Source organism: Phoenix dactylifera, chromosome 8, assembly GCF_051530095.1.
Source record: "Phoenix dactylifera cultivar Ajwa chromosome 8, Ajwa_hap1_PhDact_Kaust_v1.1, whole genome shotgun sequence".
NCBI lineage: Eukaryota > Viridiplantae > Streptophyta > Magnoliopsida > Arecales > Arecaceae > Phoenix > Phoenix dactylifera.
In genome coordinates, this window is record NC_143197.1 from 15251330 (window position 1) to 15268778 (window position 17449).

Here is a 17449-nt window from a genome sequence, read left to right on the forward strand (position 1 = left end):
AAACTGGTTCCCAACGGTACTACTAAATATAATATAATTGCATTACTGAGTGTTGGTAATGATATTGTTTGGTATTATATTGTCCAATACTTAACCGGTATAATACAAATTTCAGATTTTGTTTTCAAGATTTTAGAAGGTATTTTAGAAATTTCGAAGTTTCTTATCAAATTTACTGATGGAAACTAATATCAAGAACTGAATTGGCTTTTCTTAAAAATGGGATGATCATTGCAGAATGTTAAAGAAAAATAGAGGTACCAATTGACCTGCGGTATTGGAGAAGTATGACGATTGTCCCGTGAAAAAATAGGCGTCGGTATTTTCAAATCTGACTTGGCTCTTTGACGTCAGTCCTCGTTTTTGCCAAGACGGCGTCACCAGCAAACTAATAGCACAATCAGCCCTCCGATTTGCTTGGGCCGCTCTTTCCACACTACCTCGTTTTCTTCGTCCGTCACTTCCTTCCGGTAGCTGCTTGCCTGCTTCTTTTGATCCCCTGCCCCTGCCTCTCTCCCTTCTAATCGTCTTAGATTTTCTCTTCTCTTTCTGTTTCTTCTCCGCGGGCTCTAGCTAAGTACCATCCATCCTGATCTGCCAATCCACGTTCTATTGTTCTAACTGCAAATTAAAAGGTTATGATTTTCTCCTTTTCCTTCCATCTTGTCGCATCAAATTTCTGTAGGCATATAATTTTCAACAGATTTTTCAAATTCTTTATATGATTGGATGATTGATTTTGACTTCACTTAGAGATTTGATCGGATTCCGGAAATAAGATCCTGGGCTTTTATTTATCTACATCTGGTTGTTCGACTTCTGATTTATTTGTTGCTATCATGTGAATAGAATGATTCCAGTTCTTTCCTTTTTTCCTTTTCAGCAGTTAACCTGAGGTTCCGCGTTTTTCTTGTTTCAGTTGCAGATTATTTAGGCATTAGGGGACGTCGACATGGAGATCACCAATGTTTCTGAGTATGAAGCGATTGCGAAGCAGAAGCTGCCGAAGATGGTTTACGACTACTATGCCTCGGGTGCAGAGGATCAATGGAGCCTCAGGGAGAACAGAGCAGCCTTCTCCAGGATTCTGTAAGCACATTCTAGTTAGTATTTGCACTTGCCATGTGCCAATATTTGCTTTTGTTGATTTTGGTTGACATTCTGTAGATTCGTGTCCTAAAGATCAAATTAATCCATGCTGATGCCTGTCGTTCCACTTGAATCTGTTCGAGGAGAAGCCGTGTGTAGCTTAAGTATTGTTTGATATATCTCTACTTTGTTCTTTCTTGTCTTCCTCTCTCTTAATTCTTCCCTTGTGAAACATCAAGTATAAGAATCTTATGATGTTGGTTCTGATGTGACTGGCATTTTCCTTAAAATTGGAAATTTTCAATTCCGGTTCAACGTCACTGGGGAGTCTGAACTTCTTCTTCAAAAGGGAATGTCAGATCCAATTTCACAGCCAGGAACTGGTACAAGGATATTTAGAACGCATCATTCACTGATATGGCCTATCATATGATTCTCGTAGTTTCTAGAGTACTTCTCAACCAATTTTTGTTGAATATTATGATACAAGGAAATATAGCTGGGAACATTTTTTTTCCCCTGGAAGGTAAGTCGGAGTTGGAGTAAATCTTCAGTCTCTAATTATTCTCAAAAAAGAAAAAAAAAGAGAAATTCCCAGTTGCCAATTTGTCTTAATGAAATTAATGTTTGATGGGAACCTACTTCAATGCAACAGGGAGCCAAGAAGCTGAGGCGTTTAGGCTCCTGATTGCCTCATAAGTTTAGCAAGTCGAGCGGTAAAGATATGACACACGAATGAGAGTTTCAACCAAGGATTTAAGAAAGATTGTGTTGATGGAGAATGCATTCTTTGAGGCAACAAAGAAAGGATTAATATAGTAGATATAGAAATTCCAAAATTAAGTTGGATTGTGGCTCTTTCCAAGCATTATGATTTTAAAAATTCTGAAATTAAGGTATGGGGAAGAAATTGTGTGCTTCATAGATCAGCTTTCTGCCATACTGTTCTCTTTTTAGCATATATGACGGAAGTTTTCTGAGAGTTGCTATTATGAATGCTTTTATAAGGGTCGGGTTCTCTGAGGTCTACTATATATTCTTCTTCAAAATCTCTACTATGATAATGAGAGAAGCTCTTTGCATCTATACTTTTAGATTCTAGCTGAGCACCCTCTCATAGATGGACTCTCCTCAGATTTTGCTTTTTATTTTTTTCCTTTTCCCTAATCACTGTCTCCTAAGGAAACTGCCACCTGTCGGTTTCCATTCTATCCATGGATTCTTTTTTTTTTTGTTCCATTCTATTTTTCTCTTTTTCTTCTTCTTATCTCTCTCGCATTGTCTACATTGCTAAATACTTGTATTAAGAAAGCAAAGACCTTTTTTTCTTCCCTTTAATTTAAGAAAAGTATATGTAAAATCTCAACATGCTCCTGCACATGATATGGATATTCGCCAGAAACTCCAAAATCAACACAATGATATCTCGATTTTAGCTGAAACCATGTGAAACTGGGGCTGGTTTTGGAGCTTTGGCCAAAGCTAATTCATGGGGCTGGCTTAATTATACATGTAGATATTTCTATTGAAAGTTTTGCGATCCATCCATTTAAATCTTAGGAAGCATTTTTCTCTTGATTAAACTTATACTATAGAAGCATGCAACATAAGGTTTCCTGTGAAATTCAGAACAAAATTAAATTTAATGATATAAGTTTGGTTATCTCGGTACTCAATTCTCATGGTCATTTATATTTTTGTGTATTATATTGCAATGAAAACATTAAATGGTTAGTACCCACTAGTCATGAATTTTCACATTTTATTTAGACAATAATTTTCACTTGTTCAAAATGACCAATCCAAAGATCCCAAAACAATTTGGTATACTTTCAACATTTTATATTTAAATCTCAGGACTTGTTTTTCTTCTTCCCTTAATTTTAGTTGGGATATTTTACATTTTCTATATTTTTTGTTTGAAAGTACTGAAACTAAAAAATAAACCACCAAAACTGCCAAAACTATTGTAACACATCTGATCAAGCCAAAACCAAAAGACAGTATATAAACCTTGCTTGTGCATGTATACTTGTCAATATATAAATTGAGTCCTACATTACTTTTCGACTCTGCAATATGATGCTTGTGCTTAACTATCTAGGAATTATTTATCCTTTATATGTGACATTCTATAAGGAAGTATACGTGCAATTTCTTCATATTTTTTTTGGATGCTTTTCAGTGCCTAAATAATATGAACTAGTGCTAGGTCTTGCTTGGAAGCTGCAATTTAGCAAAATGAATTGAAATTGACGAACCTGATTCCTTGATCATGTACTAGATTTCGTCCCCATGTACTTGTTGATGTGTCCAAGATTGATATGACTACAACTGTCCTGGGTTACAATATATCGATGCCCATCATGATTGCCCCAACGGCTATGCTGAAAATGGCTCACCCTGAAGGTGTGTCTCTTGACCTTGTTGTAGTTGTATTTTGTATTTTGTAATAAATCTTGCCACTGCCACCATGGGAGCCTTGAGGCAGAGTAAACTCGAATCTTGATCGAGCTTTTGGAGTCAGTTATCACTTCCCGTGCTAAAATGTTCTGAAGATTTTAATAAACTCTATAGTGGCATTCTTGTCTTTTTGTTGATACTTCCTAGAGCTAGCTGAGTACTATTTTATCTGCTATAGACATTGAGATAGTATATGAACTTGACTGAAACACGACTAAGTTGTTGATATAACAACTTCCCAACTATTATCATGGATTGCCTTCGGAAATTAGCATTCGTGAACTTGATCTAATCTTTGCCACAGGAGAGTATGCAGTAGCAAGGGCAGCATCAGCAAGTGGCACAATTATGGTCTGTCACTCTTATCTTATTCTTCCAATGATAAATGATTTGAAAGTTATTCTTGTGGAGCAACATCTCTGAAAAGCATAGAAAACGAAACTCATCGATCCCATATCTAATAAATATCTGTTTCATTTATATGGAGGAAACATTAAGGAAAAAACTAGCAAGGCATGGCCATTCCTTATGTAAATAGCATTTATTTTACTTGTCATATTTTTCTGAATGTTTCATATTCATTCTCTTCTCGCTCAAATTTGTGGGGAATTGGGTTTTGTAAATTTAAAACACTAAACATAGAATATTGTTTTCATGACTTCACTAGTTTCTTCCTCTTCATGCAAATATGGCATCAGAAAAAGAAATGCTTTTATTTTACTATTAAGAGGAAGAGATAATTTTTGATATAGTGATGAGAATTCTTAATTGATAAGAAATAATGTCAAACCAGTTAAGCAAGCATTCTTCTATATTAGTTAATGGAATGGTTCCTCTTTGGTGCTAACTGACAATTTAACGACACTTTATTTCAAACTTTTAAGTTTCGACTAAAACAATCGACTATGGACATGGATCAGTTTCAGCTGACTCAATCAGAAACTAGCTGAAATTTTTGATTTTGGTCAGTTTTGGCTGGTTTGCCTAGTTTTGGTTGGTTTTGGCAGTTTTGGATGATTCTGTAATTTCAGCCAGTCTTGGCTAGTCTCTGCTGGTCTCAGCAGTTTTCTGAAGCTGTGAAAATTGGCTGAAATTGATTGAAACTATTTTTTTGTTTAGAATGTATATATGTTTAATATTTTTTATTCCCTTTTTATTTGATTTTCTTTATCAATTTCTTTATAAATTAGAAAGCTTTACATATTGATATGGTTCTTTTCCTTGCTTAGACTTTTTTTTTCACTTTTTCCTGAAATAAAGCAGAAAGTAAAATACCATTTTTAGATGAGTTTTCCTTTCTTTGATAGGATATTAAAATGAAATAGGATGAAATATGCTTAGATGGGTTTTCTTGCTTAGTTAAAATGAAATATTGGAATATACTTAAATGAGTTATTAAAGTGATTTGCTTAAATTGGTCTTTTCTTGCTTAGATGGGTTAATAGTTTTACATTCTCGTGGTATGAATAGATATACTTAATTAATTCTATACTCTTGAGTACTTGTATTGTTACTTTATGTTAATTTAGTGATATTTAGATCCCATAGATTACTGAATTACAGTGATGTACTAACTATTAAGCTTCGATGCAGTTCAGTTTTAAACTAAACTACCAAACTATACAAGTTATGATCCTAGATAACAAAAGTGAAATAACATGCCTTGCTTTCTATTATTTTTTCCTAATTTTCCTTTTTTTGGTTTTATTCCAAAACTTGGAGCAAGATTGCCTTCATTACCTAAATTGCAAAAACCGAAACTCTATCCAAGGGACCGAAAGTCTGAAATAAAAAATGAAATTGAGTTTTAAAATCTTTATATGTTTTGTTCAGAATTATTCACTATACACATTAAAGTTTGGAAGTGCCCTCCTAAATAAATGCTGCCTACTCCTGGTTAGTAGTCAAGTTACAATTTCTTAGAAGGATACATGCTTTTGTCATGTTGCCATTATCTGCTAATGCAGGACAGGGCTAGATAACCTAAATGTTATGCACAAGCAGTATCATATGATGTGAACCCTAAATGAAGATATTATATCCATGCTCCTGAAAGGACAGGAAAATTTACTAAGAAGCAAAAAATAAATTATGCAATATGAAAGCATGCACCTGAAGCTGCAACAGTTGGTTAATGATTATCTTCAGAAACTTGTTCTTAGGATCCATATTACATCTAAGATGTTAAAGTAGAAATTTCTTGACTTTTAGAATTTGTAATCATAGCCAAAACACTTCTTTACCCTGTTTTCTGTGACACAAAAGCAAGGTGATTTCTTGACCTGAAATCTTGCCTAATTCGCATGACTTCACATGCCATGCGTAAATATTCTTGCATCATTTTGGTAAGAGAGTGAAAGAATCCTAGCTTCTTCCTTTTTTACTTGATCTTCTTTATATTTTCTCCTTGTTTTTTTCCCCCTTCATCGGTGATAAAATGAGTTAAATTTTGGCATTGATCTTTTTCATCAGTATGTCAAATTTGAGGTTTCAAGAGGCTGCATGATGATATGACCTATTAACAATGATCTGACATAAGTGAAAGTTAAGGCTTATGTTGTAATCCTAGGCACTGGCTGGTATATTAATTCCAGTGGAGATCCCTTGTGGTTGAAGATTTTTCCAATGGAAATCCTAAAAGAATGTTACTTTATGTAAAAGCGTGTAAATGAAAATGCTGTGTTTTGGGAATCTCATTGAAAAGAATGTGTCTGAAGATCTAGAGTCTTAATCAACAAAGTCGTAAAGTTCAATCCTTCAAGAGTGTGATTGCATATCAATAGTTCAAAGATCTGTTGCTGATTTTGTGGATTCATTGAGCAATGCTATCAACCAGGTGATCAAAACATTCATGGTCATTAATCAAATGGCACTTGGAGAACTGAATAAATGATTTTAAGGTCTCTTGTTGGTCTACATTGCCAGATCTTGAAGGACTGTTAGTGGAGTATAAGGATGGAGATGATCAAGAAGATCTTGGAGAGGTTATCTTGCAGCAGAAGCAAATGGTGATTAGTAAAAAGATTCGTTTATTTAAGTTTTATTGTACCTTGAAATATTTTAGTTAATTTTGGAGTAGGTTTTACATTCATGTTTTAATGTAGACCAACAAGAGACCTTAGGCTTGGTGTGCAACAGTCTTACTTTAGGTGTATGTTCGGTCGAATAAATCATAATGTCATTAGGATTTTACTTGTCTGAGGTGTCTTTCTATATAGGTCTCCATAGGATTCCAAATTTTGAATTTTAAAAAACATTTTGTATATAAAAAAAAACATTTTGTGTCCAATTAGAGGTCGGTTGCTTGGGTATTATGAGTCTTAGTTTACTTGTAGAATAAATCATTATAGGCTGTTTGGATGACTGTATAAACCATCCATGGGATTTTTCCTTCCATGTTAAGTGTCGGGAAATATTTAATGATGTGAAGGAAGAACCAATGAAGAGATTCAAGATCATGGGATGAAAATCAACTTTTGAGTGTAAAGCGCATCCCAATTGTTTTGGTTTACAAGCTTTGCAGAAGCCCCAATGAATTGCTTTGTTCCGTGAATTTTTTCTGGCCATTTGCTATCTTACCTCTCAACCTCACCCAAAGATACTAGATTATCCAAGGATATGCTATGCCAGAATCCAAACAGGCCCTAAGAGTATGCTGAAGAGCCAAATGGAGCTGGATCAAAAATCATTTTGCATTTAGATGAAAGATCTCTCTCTCCCCCCTCTCTCACCCGTCTTTCTCCATCCTATATCTTTCTTGATCAGTTCTATTATTTTGATGTCTACTAATAATTCCCATGCTTTCACTCCTCTAAATTTTGCCTTTTCTCTTATTTCCTGTGTATCTAAGGGCATGTTTGGGATCTCTCTTGTTTCTGTATTTTTATTTCTATACAAATTAGTGAAATATCAAATGAAGATTGATATTGAAGACATCATTTGCACAAAACTGTTATTCCTTGCTTTTGTATTCACTGTTTTTCGAAAGCAATAAATATTTGCTACCAAAATCTCAAAAAGTTTTATAAACAATTTCAAGAAATGAAAGGGTTTCATCATACATGTTGTGCTGTCTAGTTCATGTTTCTTCAAGGATGTTTGAACGCAAAATCAGAAAACAAGCAAATACCAACAGGCCCTAATTGTTGCAGTTGGAAATCTGTTGTATAGCTATTACAAACAATCACCAATAGATAGATTTTCCTTAGAAACTTGTTCTTAGAAACAATATCATCTTTAAAAGCCTAGAACAGAAATCTTGACCTTTATAATTTTTTAATAATAGCCAAAAACACTTTGCCTCCCTGTTTCCTATAACCAGACAGCAGGGACCTAGTCCTTCATCTAATTCCTTCCTTAGGTACACCTATGCCTTCCCAGTCTACCTCCAAGAGGTCTTGCATCACGTTCATTGCCACATGATGTAATTTTTATCTAGAAAGTTCGATCTTTGAAGCCTCTTGTGTGGTTGAGAAAATATTATTTGAGAAGCTAGTGAATTCTTATTGTGCATGCAAAGCACTTTTGTAAAGAATGTCTGACATGAAATCATACTTCATAACCAAAGTAACAATGTTATAAAATTCAAGTTATATCTTCATAAACATTTGTTTGTTTTCTACACAAATGATTTTATATTGCTTTTATGCATATTTTTGCAATTGTGGTATAGCATATATTTCATTGCAGTCATTTGTTTCCTCTCCAGACATTATCGTCAGTCTCTACTTCCAGTGTTGAAGAGGTTGCCTCAACAGGACCAGGAATTCGCTTCTTCCAGCTTTATGTAATCATGATCTTTTATTGACTTACTTTTCTTGTTCGATGTGCTTTCTTGTAAGATGAAACTTCATCATATATTTAAGTGCTTCCTATGCATAACTTTTATTTCATCATCTATTTCTCCACCGTTAGGTCTTCAAGGATAGAAATATAGTTGCACAGCTTGTTAAAATAGCTGAAAGGGCTGGCTTCATGGCAATTGTTGTCACAGTAGATACACCAAGACTTGGACGTAGGGAAGCAGACATTAAGAACAGGTGCATAACTTACTATTCATTTCACCATGCTATAGCACATGATGTGTGTGAATGTTTCTTGCTTTATTGCCTGTTAGGAACAATCACTGTCTAGGATGTTGCTTTATAGAAATGTCAAGGCTGACAATTGGATTTATTAGGTTGGATTGGCTAATTAGTCCAGTTAGGAAAAAATTCAAGCTGGATCCAACTTTGAATTTGATAGTTAAAATAAAATGCAAATATGTGCCTGATTTGTTTGATTCAGTTTTGGTCCATGTTATTGGGAAAAGTTGACTTCTTTTGAATTTGAAATTTCAAATTTGACTTCAGACGTTTAAATTCAGATTCAAACATTAATTCCATTGTTTAAATTAAATTCATATTTAAATTCAGATATTTGAATTCAAATTTGATAGACAAAATCAATCATCCTGATATAATTGGTTCCAAATTTGTCTTCATTCTTTCCCTCTTTTTGCCCTTATATTATGGGATTACGTAATCAACTTTGTATATACATTCTACAATATGGAATGAGGAAATTATGAATCTCTAGAAATTTACATGGTATCAGAGCCATAAATATCAATAAAGATCTCCATTTTTCGCCATTCCTTCACTCATGGCAGCTGACAACTCTTCTTTGTTTTCCCAAAACACTGCCACCAACTTCAAAGCCTTCCTTGAATCAGAATCAGTGGACCAAGGTTCGCTGTACCGATTGGTACCGGTCGGTACCGAGCGTACCGTACCCGTACCGCTGGGTACCGGTATCGGTACACCAATGTCGGTACGCCTGGCGTACCGCATACCGTACCGTACCGACACTCGGTACGCCTATATTAGTGCGGCACCGGTACGGGGTTCGGTACCGGTACGGCGAACCTTGCAGTGGACAATCCTCTTTTTTTTTTTTTTTACACCATTCAGATAATCCAGGACAAATCTTGGTTTCTACACCTCCCCATGGTGACAATTATCCTTCTTGGCAATATGCAATGATAGTTGCATTGTCAGCAAAAATTAAGTTCGACTTTGTTGATGGTTCTATACCACGACTAGACTCTTCCTCTCCTAATCATGCTGCATGGTTTATTGCAACCATATGGTTCTTTCATGGTGGCTCAACTCATTAGATCATGATGGAGAGTGTTATCTATGATTATTCTACTGCAGATGTTTGGGCTGATCTTCATGAATGGTTCTCTTAAGCAATGGTCCGTGTCTCTTTCAATTGCAAGAAGAGATTGTTAATCTCCATCAAGATCAGTTTTCTATTGCCACTTATCATACTAAAATTAAAAGTTGCTGGGATGCTCTGCCTAGCCTTTCTAGTGTTCCTAACCACATTTCCAACAACAAAATTACCTACTCAATTTCTAGTGCTCTGTCTGCCTAGCCTTTCTATTGTTTCAAACCTGTGACCTCAAGGTCACATTTAATGATAGGGAATATATATTTATCATCTGTAAATTTATTGACTCATAGTTATACCTTTTTCAAGTCAGAAAATTGGTTATGATTTATTTTAGCTTGATTCTCATGAAAGCTCGAAAGACCTAGTCTGGAATCTCAAGAATGGATAGCCCATTTGAGAAACTTAAACAGACAGGATCAAGTCATGGGTTTTCGGTTGTCTGCTTCTTTCATATCAAAATTTTACAAATTTAGTATATCTTACACCATGTTGATGCATCAATTCCCAGAATCAAAATTTCTTCTTCATGCATCAATTTTGCAGATTCACTTTATCTCCATATTTGACTCTCAAGAACTTTGTGGGTTTGGACCTTGGGAAAATAGATAAGGTGAGCAGCAACTGAAATATTGTTGAACAATCCAACCAGAGTTCCTTTATTGTTCTCTGTAATGTTGTATGCAATGCTTTGCAGACAAATGACTCTGGGATAGCATCATATATTGCTGATCAAATCGACCGGTGTCTAACCTGGAAGGTATGTTTATTGTTATGACTGGTGAAATGAAGATCAAATACCATTGTATTCAACAACAATGTAGACGTTGTAGGATGCTTGCTTGCTGCAACTTATGAGGCAACCATACCATTAGTAGTCTCATGCTTCCTAGCTGCAGGACTTGTTCAAATGTTAATATAGATGATGGAACTTGTGGTTCAACTCATCATGCTGCTTCCAAAAAGCATCATATTTAGAGACTCAAAGTTGAATACATAAAATGCAGTATACTAGTTCATTTAGGACTTGCTTATTCCAAGTCATTTGGTTTTAGTTGTAAATTATACTGTTAAATCTTCTGAAGTCCTTCAGCCTGATATCTGACCTTTTTTATTTACTTCTTCTGGTCTTCTGCTTGAGAGTAAGAATGTTCTTAGGGGCTGTTTGAGGAGGAATTTATTGAGTCCACTGGGCTCAGAGAAATTCTGAGGATAAAAAGATCACTAAGGACAGGATTTGTTGTTTCAATGGAGATATGACAAGATCAAAATGCCGTGTGAAAACCTTATCCACTGGAAACAATTGCTCTCTCTCCCCCTCCCCCATGGTTCTTTTTGTCTATGGTGCTTGCCCCCTTACCTCCTTGCAAAACCCCCAATCTCATTTCAAGGGCTTGCCGCCCTTTAATGCGATGGCCATCAACCATCCTCATCACTGACACCACTTTGGCGATGATATACCTCCTCCTCTCTTCCCTCTCCCACCTCAGCAAAAACCCATTGCCCACTACCATTGGTTCCTTTTCACCTTCCCCTCTCGTCCCACCTTGGCTAACACGAAGGACATCAAAAACCACCAAGGCCACCTGGACCAATAAATAGCCATATAGGGTTAAACTAAGTCTAGGTGTACTATATGTTGAGATGAGGCTCGTGAATACTCTCTTCAACATCCATCTCATTTGCTTGCTTTAGGGGGAGGTGGATTATTGTGTAACTCAAGCTAGTGAATGTCTTAAGTGAAGAGAGCATTACTTGGGGAAAGATATGGACTGATGAAGACATGGAGTTTGTAAAGAGGATGAAATTTGGGCGCAATTCTCTTCCTTTTGTTTGGAGATCAACTTCAGAGCTCCTAAGATGCTTTCTCTAATTATATATATTTTTTTCTTTTTTTTTATACAAAAGAGGGTACTATTTTTTATATCATCATTTTCTTTGGATAGATAAACTTTAATAGCATATATGCACTTTCTAATCTGTTTTCACATCATGTGGTTATTATGTTTTAAGTTGCAGTGGTGTCTTTTCTTCATTTCTTATCTTTATTCTCTATCTTCATTCCTTCAAATTGCCACAGGTAGTCATAATGATTAAGTGATGGGCTTCTAGGCCTCAGATAAAGTCATAATGTTTATTTTCTGAGGTGTCCTTAAAATGGGGTGTCAATTTAACACATGAACACTCCTATCAGTGAAGAAATGCAATCAACGAATTTTTGATATGGGCCAATAAGCATTGTTGGCTTTACCTAATCTTTGCTGAATATTATCGTGCAAATATTGCTAGAAGTTTCCTTTTGATTTTGGTTTTAGTAATGTTTCTTTGCTCTCTTTAATTCATTTTCCTTAAAATTGCTTAAAGCAATGGTTAGGGTGAAGTGATAGGCTATGTAGGTCCTAGAGAAAGGTTCACATAAATGGTGCCACTATTAGTGCTCGATTCTCCAGAGTAAATTCTTGCCTCTCATTGGTTCACCTTGATAGATGTAGCAAGTGATAAAAAATGCGTCATGTTCTTTTCAATTTAAAAATATTTTATTGCATCTTGTAACAATCTGGTCTAAATTTTCTATTTCTTATAGATTATTTTTATATAATGTTACATATCAATCCCCTGGTTCATTTGTCTCTTGGCATCCAAGTTTAGGATAGAATTAAAACACTGTAGGATTTTTTTTTCCATTGGATCTTATATTTGTTTATCCCATAGAATAGAATATCTTAACCACCCAAATGGGCCTTATTTAACAATAGTTCAAGCTTTGGAATTACAGGATAATTCTTTGATTTCTTAATGTCAACCCTAAAGGATGAATTTTGATGATTACAAAATACTTGAGATGATGTTGTGTACTAATGATGTTGGCTTAAGTGTGAAGTTTTATAAGTCAAGAAAAATCAGAAGAAATGAAGTACTGCAAAATCATTAGTTCTTCACAAACACTTCATTGGATATGTTCTAAAAGAAAAATGATCTTAATCTAATCCATGGAGATCAAAGATGAAGTCTAAAATTTTCTATTTGAAAAATTTGAGTCGACCCCTAAGCAAAAAAGACAAGTTTGAGTTGACTCTAGCATGTTTTTTTCAAGTGGCACAGTCAATGAGTCGACCCCCACAAAACATGAGTCGACCCTTATGTAGTTCAAATTAAACAGAAAGCTTTTACCGCCTGAGACAAAGTTTAAAGAGTCGATCCTTGTTCCAAATAAGTCGACCTCTGAAATTGAAGAGTTGACCCTTGTGTTTGAAGAGTCGACCCCAGGTCAGTCTCAGCGTCAGCTAGAAAAATTAGTGCATGAGTCGATCCTTGTGTTTAAAGAGGCGACTCCTGAAGAATATGAGTCGACCCTTAAGGTTAAAGAGTCAACCCTTTGAAGTTATCACAGCAAGAGCCATCTCAATATCTTGAAGTGCCGACCCAGGATAAACATGAGTCAACCCCTAAGTTACATGAGTTGACCCCTATACTGCTGGGACCATGACGGGAGGCTTGCAACAACTTTTGTCTTCTTCTGTAACAGAAAAGATTCCCATCAGAACGGAAAGAAAGGAATTCAAATCTCTCTAAAGAACTGGTCTATAAATTCAAGGGAACCTTAGAAGGAAAACAACAAGGAAAGCGAGAAAGATTCTATTAAGAAAGAAAAGTTTTCACTAAAGAAAGGAGAAGAAAAAGCTAAACAACTCATCATCCTCACTGGCATTCATCTGAAACTTACTCCTGTAAGGAAATCAGTCGAAGCTTCTCATTGCATCGAGAAGAGCTGCTGTTCAAGCATTGGGACATTCTTCCACAGCCAACTTCTTCATCGGCTTCAGCTTTTATTTTTATAGATTCATTTTATATACTCTGAAGCTTTAAGTTTTCTGGTTACAATATTCATTTATGTTGATTATTTGTTGCTGTAACAGTTTCACTTTCTGAAACTTGTAAAGGCTCTTCCAAGCCTTGATTGAAAGTTGCTGAATCGGGAGTATTCAGCAAGGGAAAAAGTTTTTGGTTGGTTTGTCTGAAAACCAGCTGGGTTGTTTGTGAGCCCGAAAAAACAAACGGTGTAAAGTTTTTGGTTGGTTTGTCTGAAAACTAACTGGATTGTTTATGAGCCCGGAAAAAAAACGGTGATAGGTTTTCGGTTGGTTGCCTGGGAAAACCAACTGGATTTTTGATTGTGAGCCCGGAAAACAATCTGGCTGTAATCTGCTGGGTTATAGTGAAATCTCAAGCTAGGCTTGGAGAGTGGATGTAGGTGCTAGGAGTGCACCGAACCACTATAAATTTTGGTGTTTGCGTGTGTGGTTTATTTCTCTTCTTCCACTGCATATTTCTAACTGCTTTCCTCATCTTATTCACTGCTTTATTTGTGCAACTTTAATTCCGCTGATAAATCTACAAGTTATTAGAGGATTACTGTAACTCATTCACTTCACGCTATTAATTTTAAAAGACCCAATTCACCCCCCTCTTGGGCTGCACCTCTGGGCAACACTTAACTTGTTGGTAATTTCATCACCAGTGGTGGAATCTTCAGGGCATTTGTCTCTCTGACATTGATTTGCCTAGGGCTGATTCATTTATCATTTCTGAGAATGCCTGCTTTGTATTTGGTCAGGATATAAAGTGGTTGCAGACAATTACTTCTTTGCCAATTTTACTGAAAGGAGTTATGACTGCAGAGGACAGTAAGCATTTGGTGTTCACTCAGTTTTTCTTTATTTGTTTAATCTGATAAATAAACATCTCCTGCTTGTAAGTCCGTGTAACTTATGGCTCTTTTGTAAACCATGCAAATACAGCATGGCTAGCCATCCAAGCTGGGGTGGCTAGTATTATTGTGTCCAATCATGGAGCTCGCCAGCTGGACTATGTTCCTGCAACTATCAATTGTCTGGAAGAGGTATTGATGCTTTTCATACCAATAGTTTTATTCTTCAGTTTCTACTCTTTGCCGGCCATCAACTGAAAACAGTAGATTTTTCCAAATAAACACTTGCTTTATTCCACGGCTGTATATAATCTAGACTTCATTTAAAACAGTGATGGTGAATAAAGTCTATTGTATTTTTCAAAATGTAGATAATTTTTGTCAGCAATCCTAATAATGCATCTCTCCTGCTTTTATAATTCAGTTGGTTTAGCATGTCATATAATGAAGTATTTTTAGCATGCAAGATGGTTAGAAGAAGAAGAAGATAATTAGAGTTTGTTTTTCAAGGTCTCGGGCCTTTCATAGCGAATGCTGCATGTAGAGGCGTCATATGGCGTTCCTTTTGATACTGAACTACTGAATTCAGGTTGTCAAAGCTGCACAAGGCCGAGTTCCTGTGTTTCTTGATGGTGGGGTCCGTCGTGGCACAGATGTTTTCAAGGCTTTAGCTTTGGGAGCCTCTGGTGTATTTGTAAGTAACTAGTACATGATTTAATTCAGATAACACAAGTATATAGTCAAATCACACTATTATTAACATGCCTGATTCTGATAAACCTCTGCCTCAAAGTTGAAATGAACTCAAATGGTTTTTCATTCTTTTTGGTTCTTTCTTTTCTCCTGCTAATTACTCATTTGGTTTTTTTTTAAAAGTTTTACTCTCATATTGGATTCCTAATACTGAACACAGATTGGAAGGCCAGTAGTATTCTCATTGGCTGCAGAAGGTGAGGCTGGTGTGAAAAGGGTGCTTCAAATGCTTCGAGATGAATTTGAAATTACTATGGCACTAAGTGGTTGCACCTCTCTTAAAGAAATCACTCGCAATCATGTACTGACTGAGGTGGACTTGTATCATGCTCCCTCCAGGTTATAAATTACTCAGGTAATTGTTGTTCTCCTGCTGTAAGGTTGGGGCTGCATATGCTCTGTGACCTTGGAGTGTTTACATGGCTAGTTTCTGTCCAGAAGCATAGCAATAAAAATTTTAGAAATGTTGGGAAATTTTAAGCTCCAATGGTTATAGGTGATGATGTTTTCATAAACAGCTATCCTGATGGCCTTGGTCATTATTCTCTTGCTTTCTCTGATAGTCTACTACCTGGACTCAAAACTTGTGTTAATGAATACCTGGAAAAATCGATATGATTATGCAAATTTAGCTATAGCTTGGTGCTTGTATCCCTTCTCAAAACCTAGGAGATGGTATTCAAATCTTGGGAGGTGTTTTTCCAAATGTTTTTAAAAAATGCTTTTTTTTTTTAAGCTTTTTATATGTCATATGATTGTGGGATGATATGCTTCTATTCTACAAGTGTATCAACTTTTCTAGTCCATTGGTTGTTGTCATTATCATGGCTGTCATTGTGAAGCATTATTCAAATAACTGGGGAACCATGTCCCAAGTTTTGAACCTCGTCTGAAGATGTGCTACTGGTCGGCTATTCCTCTTTTCACGCGAGTGCTGCTTCAATGAAACTGAGATATGTAAAATTAATTAAGAGAGAGGGAAATGGGGAGGGCATAGCTCTTTGGGTTCTAGAGGGATGAGGCTAAAGTGATGGAAATGGCCTCATGTAGGGCAATGGTAGGAGACAAAACAGAAAAGACAACTTAGAGGGTGAAATCTCAGCATGAGCTATGGAGAGGTGGTTTTGCTGAGAAATGGAGAGATCAATCTAATGACAGTAATCAGAGTTCTTTATCTAGCTTGAATCAAGCTTGAATTGTGTTTAGTTGGAGATTGATGTAGATTTGAACTTGAGTATAGCTTGATTCAAGGGCTGCAAACAAATGCTGTAACATGATATAACTGATTATGAGTGGTGGGGAAGTAGACATTGGAAAAGTTTCACAGCTGGAGCTCCTCATTAGCTTCCTATATTGTTGGTTGAGAGGGAAGCAATAGAAAAGTTGCAAGATTAGCTTCATAACTTTGTATGAGAGCCGGTCTTGATTACCCCAACTACTGTCGGATGATCAGGCAAAGCTGGTCTAAGAATACGCATACTGAATCTGTTAAAGAGTCTCTCCAGTGTCACAGTTCTAGTAGTTCCACTGATGATGGTTCTGGAGTTTTTCTGTTTCTCTCTCTCTTTGTTTTAATATTCTGGCCGGAGAAGTCAAGATATGGTGTCACACAGATCTCAGGTAGTGTTAGATGATACCCAACTTGAACCATACCTTATCCTAGTTGCCAAGTCTGGATTCTCTTTGGCTTGTGTCCCGTCGCAAAAATTGACAGATTAGCAGGACCGTGGAAATGAGGTTACGTTGGGTTGGCTGGATGGGTTTCGGGTTGTATCTTTCACACGAAAAGCATGGTTAATCTTCTTACGTGACGTTGATGTTGGATTGCCCCTTGCATAGATGTCAAAGTAGCCCGAATTTTTTCATTCATTTGTCAGCATGGATCTCGAAGTAACTATTATGCGATCTCATGGTAGATTTTCTCCAAGGAAAGAATTTTTTTTCGTCGATCTGATTGGGGTGGAGGAAGATTTTCTTCAATCTGCTCAACTCGAATTTCTTAAAAAAATAAAAAAATAGAAAAATTGTAAAAGTAGGAATTAAGTTTTTTTTATAATTAATGATAAAAAGATGAGGTATACAACCTCTATTTATAATGGAGAGGTCTTTTTTTGCACAATTTAGATTGGATTCCTCTTTCTAAGTCTAATAAGATTTTTTTTTTAAAAAATAGACATTACTAGTTAAAATAAACTCAAAAAAGCTAAAATTCAATAGGAG

At 36.0% G+C, this 17449-nt stretch overlaps 1 protein-coding gene across 3 annotated transcripts; it reads left to right on the plus strand.

Annotated features, from left to right (window-relative positions):
* Positions 1 to 348: 348 nt before the first annotated feature.
* LOC103699022 (glycolate oxidase 1-like) lies at positions 349 to 15864 on the plus strand. Of its 3 annotated transcripts, XM_089924808.1 has the most exons (13): positions 349 to 470; positions 574 to 635; positions 920 to 1093; positions 3374 to 3498; positions 3857 to 3903; positions 8261 to 8338; positions 8467 to 8591; positions 10315 to 10381; positions 10466 to 10528; positions 14384 to 14453; positions 14568 to 14668; positions 15066 to 15170; positions 15390 to 15864. In XM_089924808.1, the coding sequence occupies exons 3-13, from the start codon at positions 966 to 968 to the stop codon at positions 15573 to 15575; spliced, it is 1095 nt and encodes a 364-aa protein (XP_089780934.1). In that variant the 5' UTR covers positions 349 to 470; positions 574 to 635; positions 920 to 965; the 3' UTR covers positions 15576 to 15864. The 3 variants fall into 3 exon arrangements, with proteins under 3 accessions (XP_089780934.1, XP_088559023.2, XP_038972605.2); XM_088702897.2 differs by having other exon boundaries at positions 364 to 635; positions 926 to 1089; XM_039116677.3 differs by having other exon boundaries at positions 371 to 635; positions 920 to 1089.
* The last annotated feature ends 1585 nt before the right edge of the window (positions 15865 to 17449 follow it).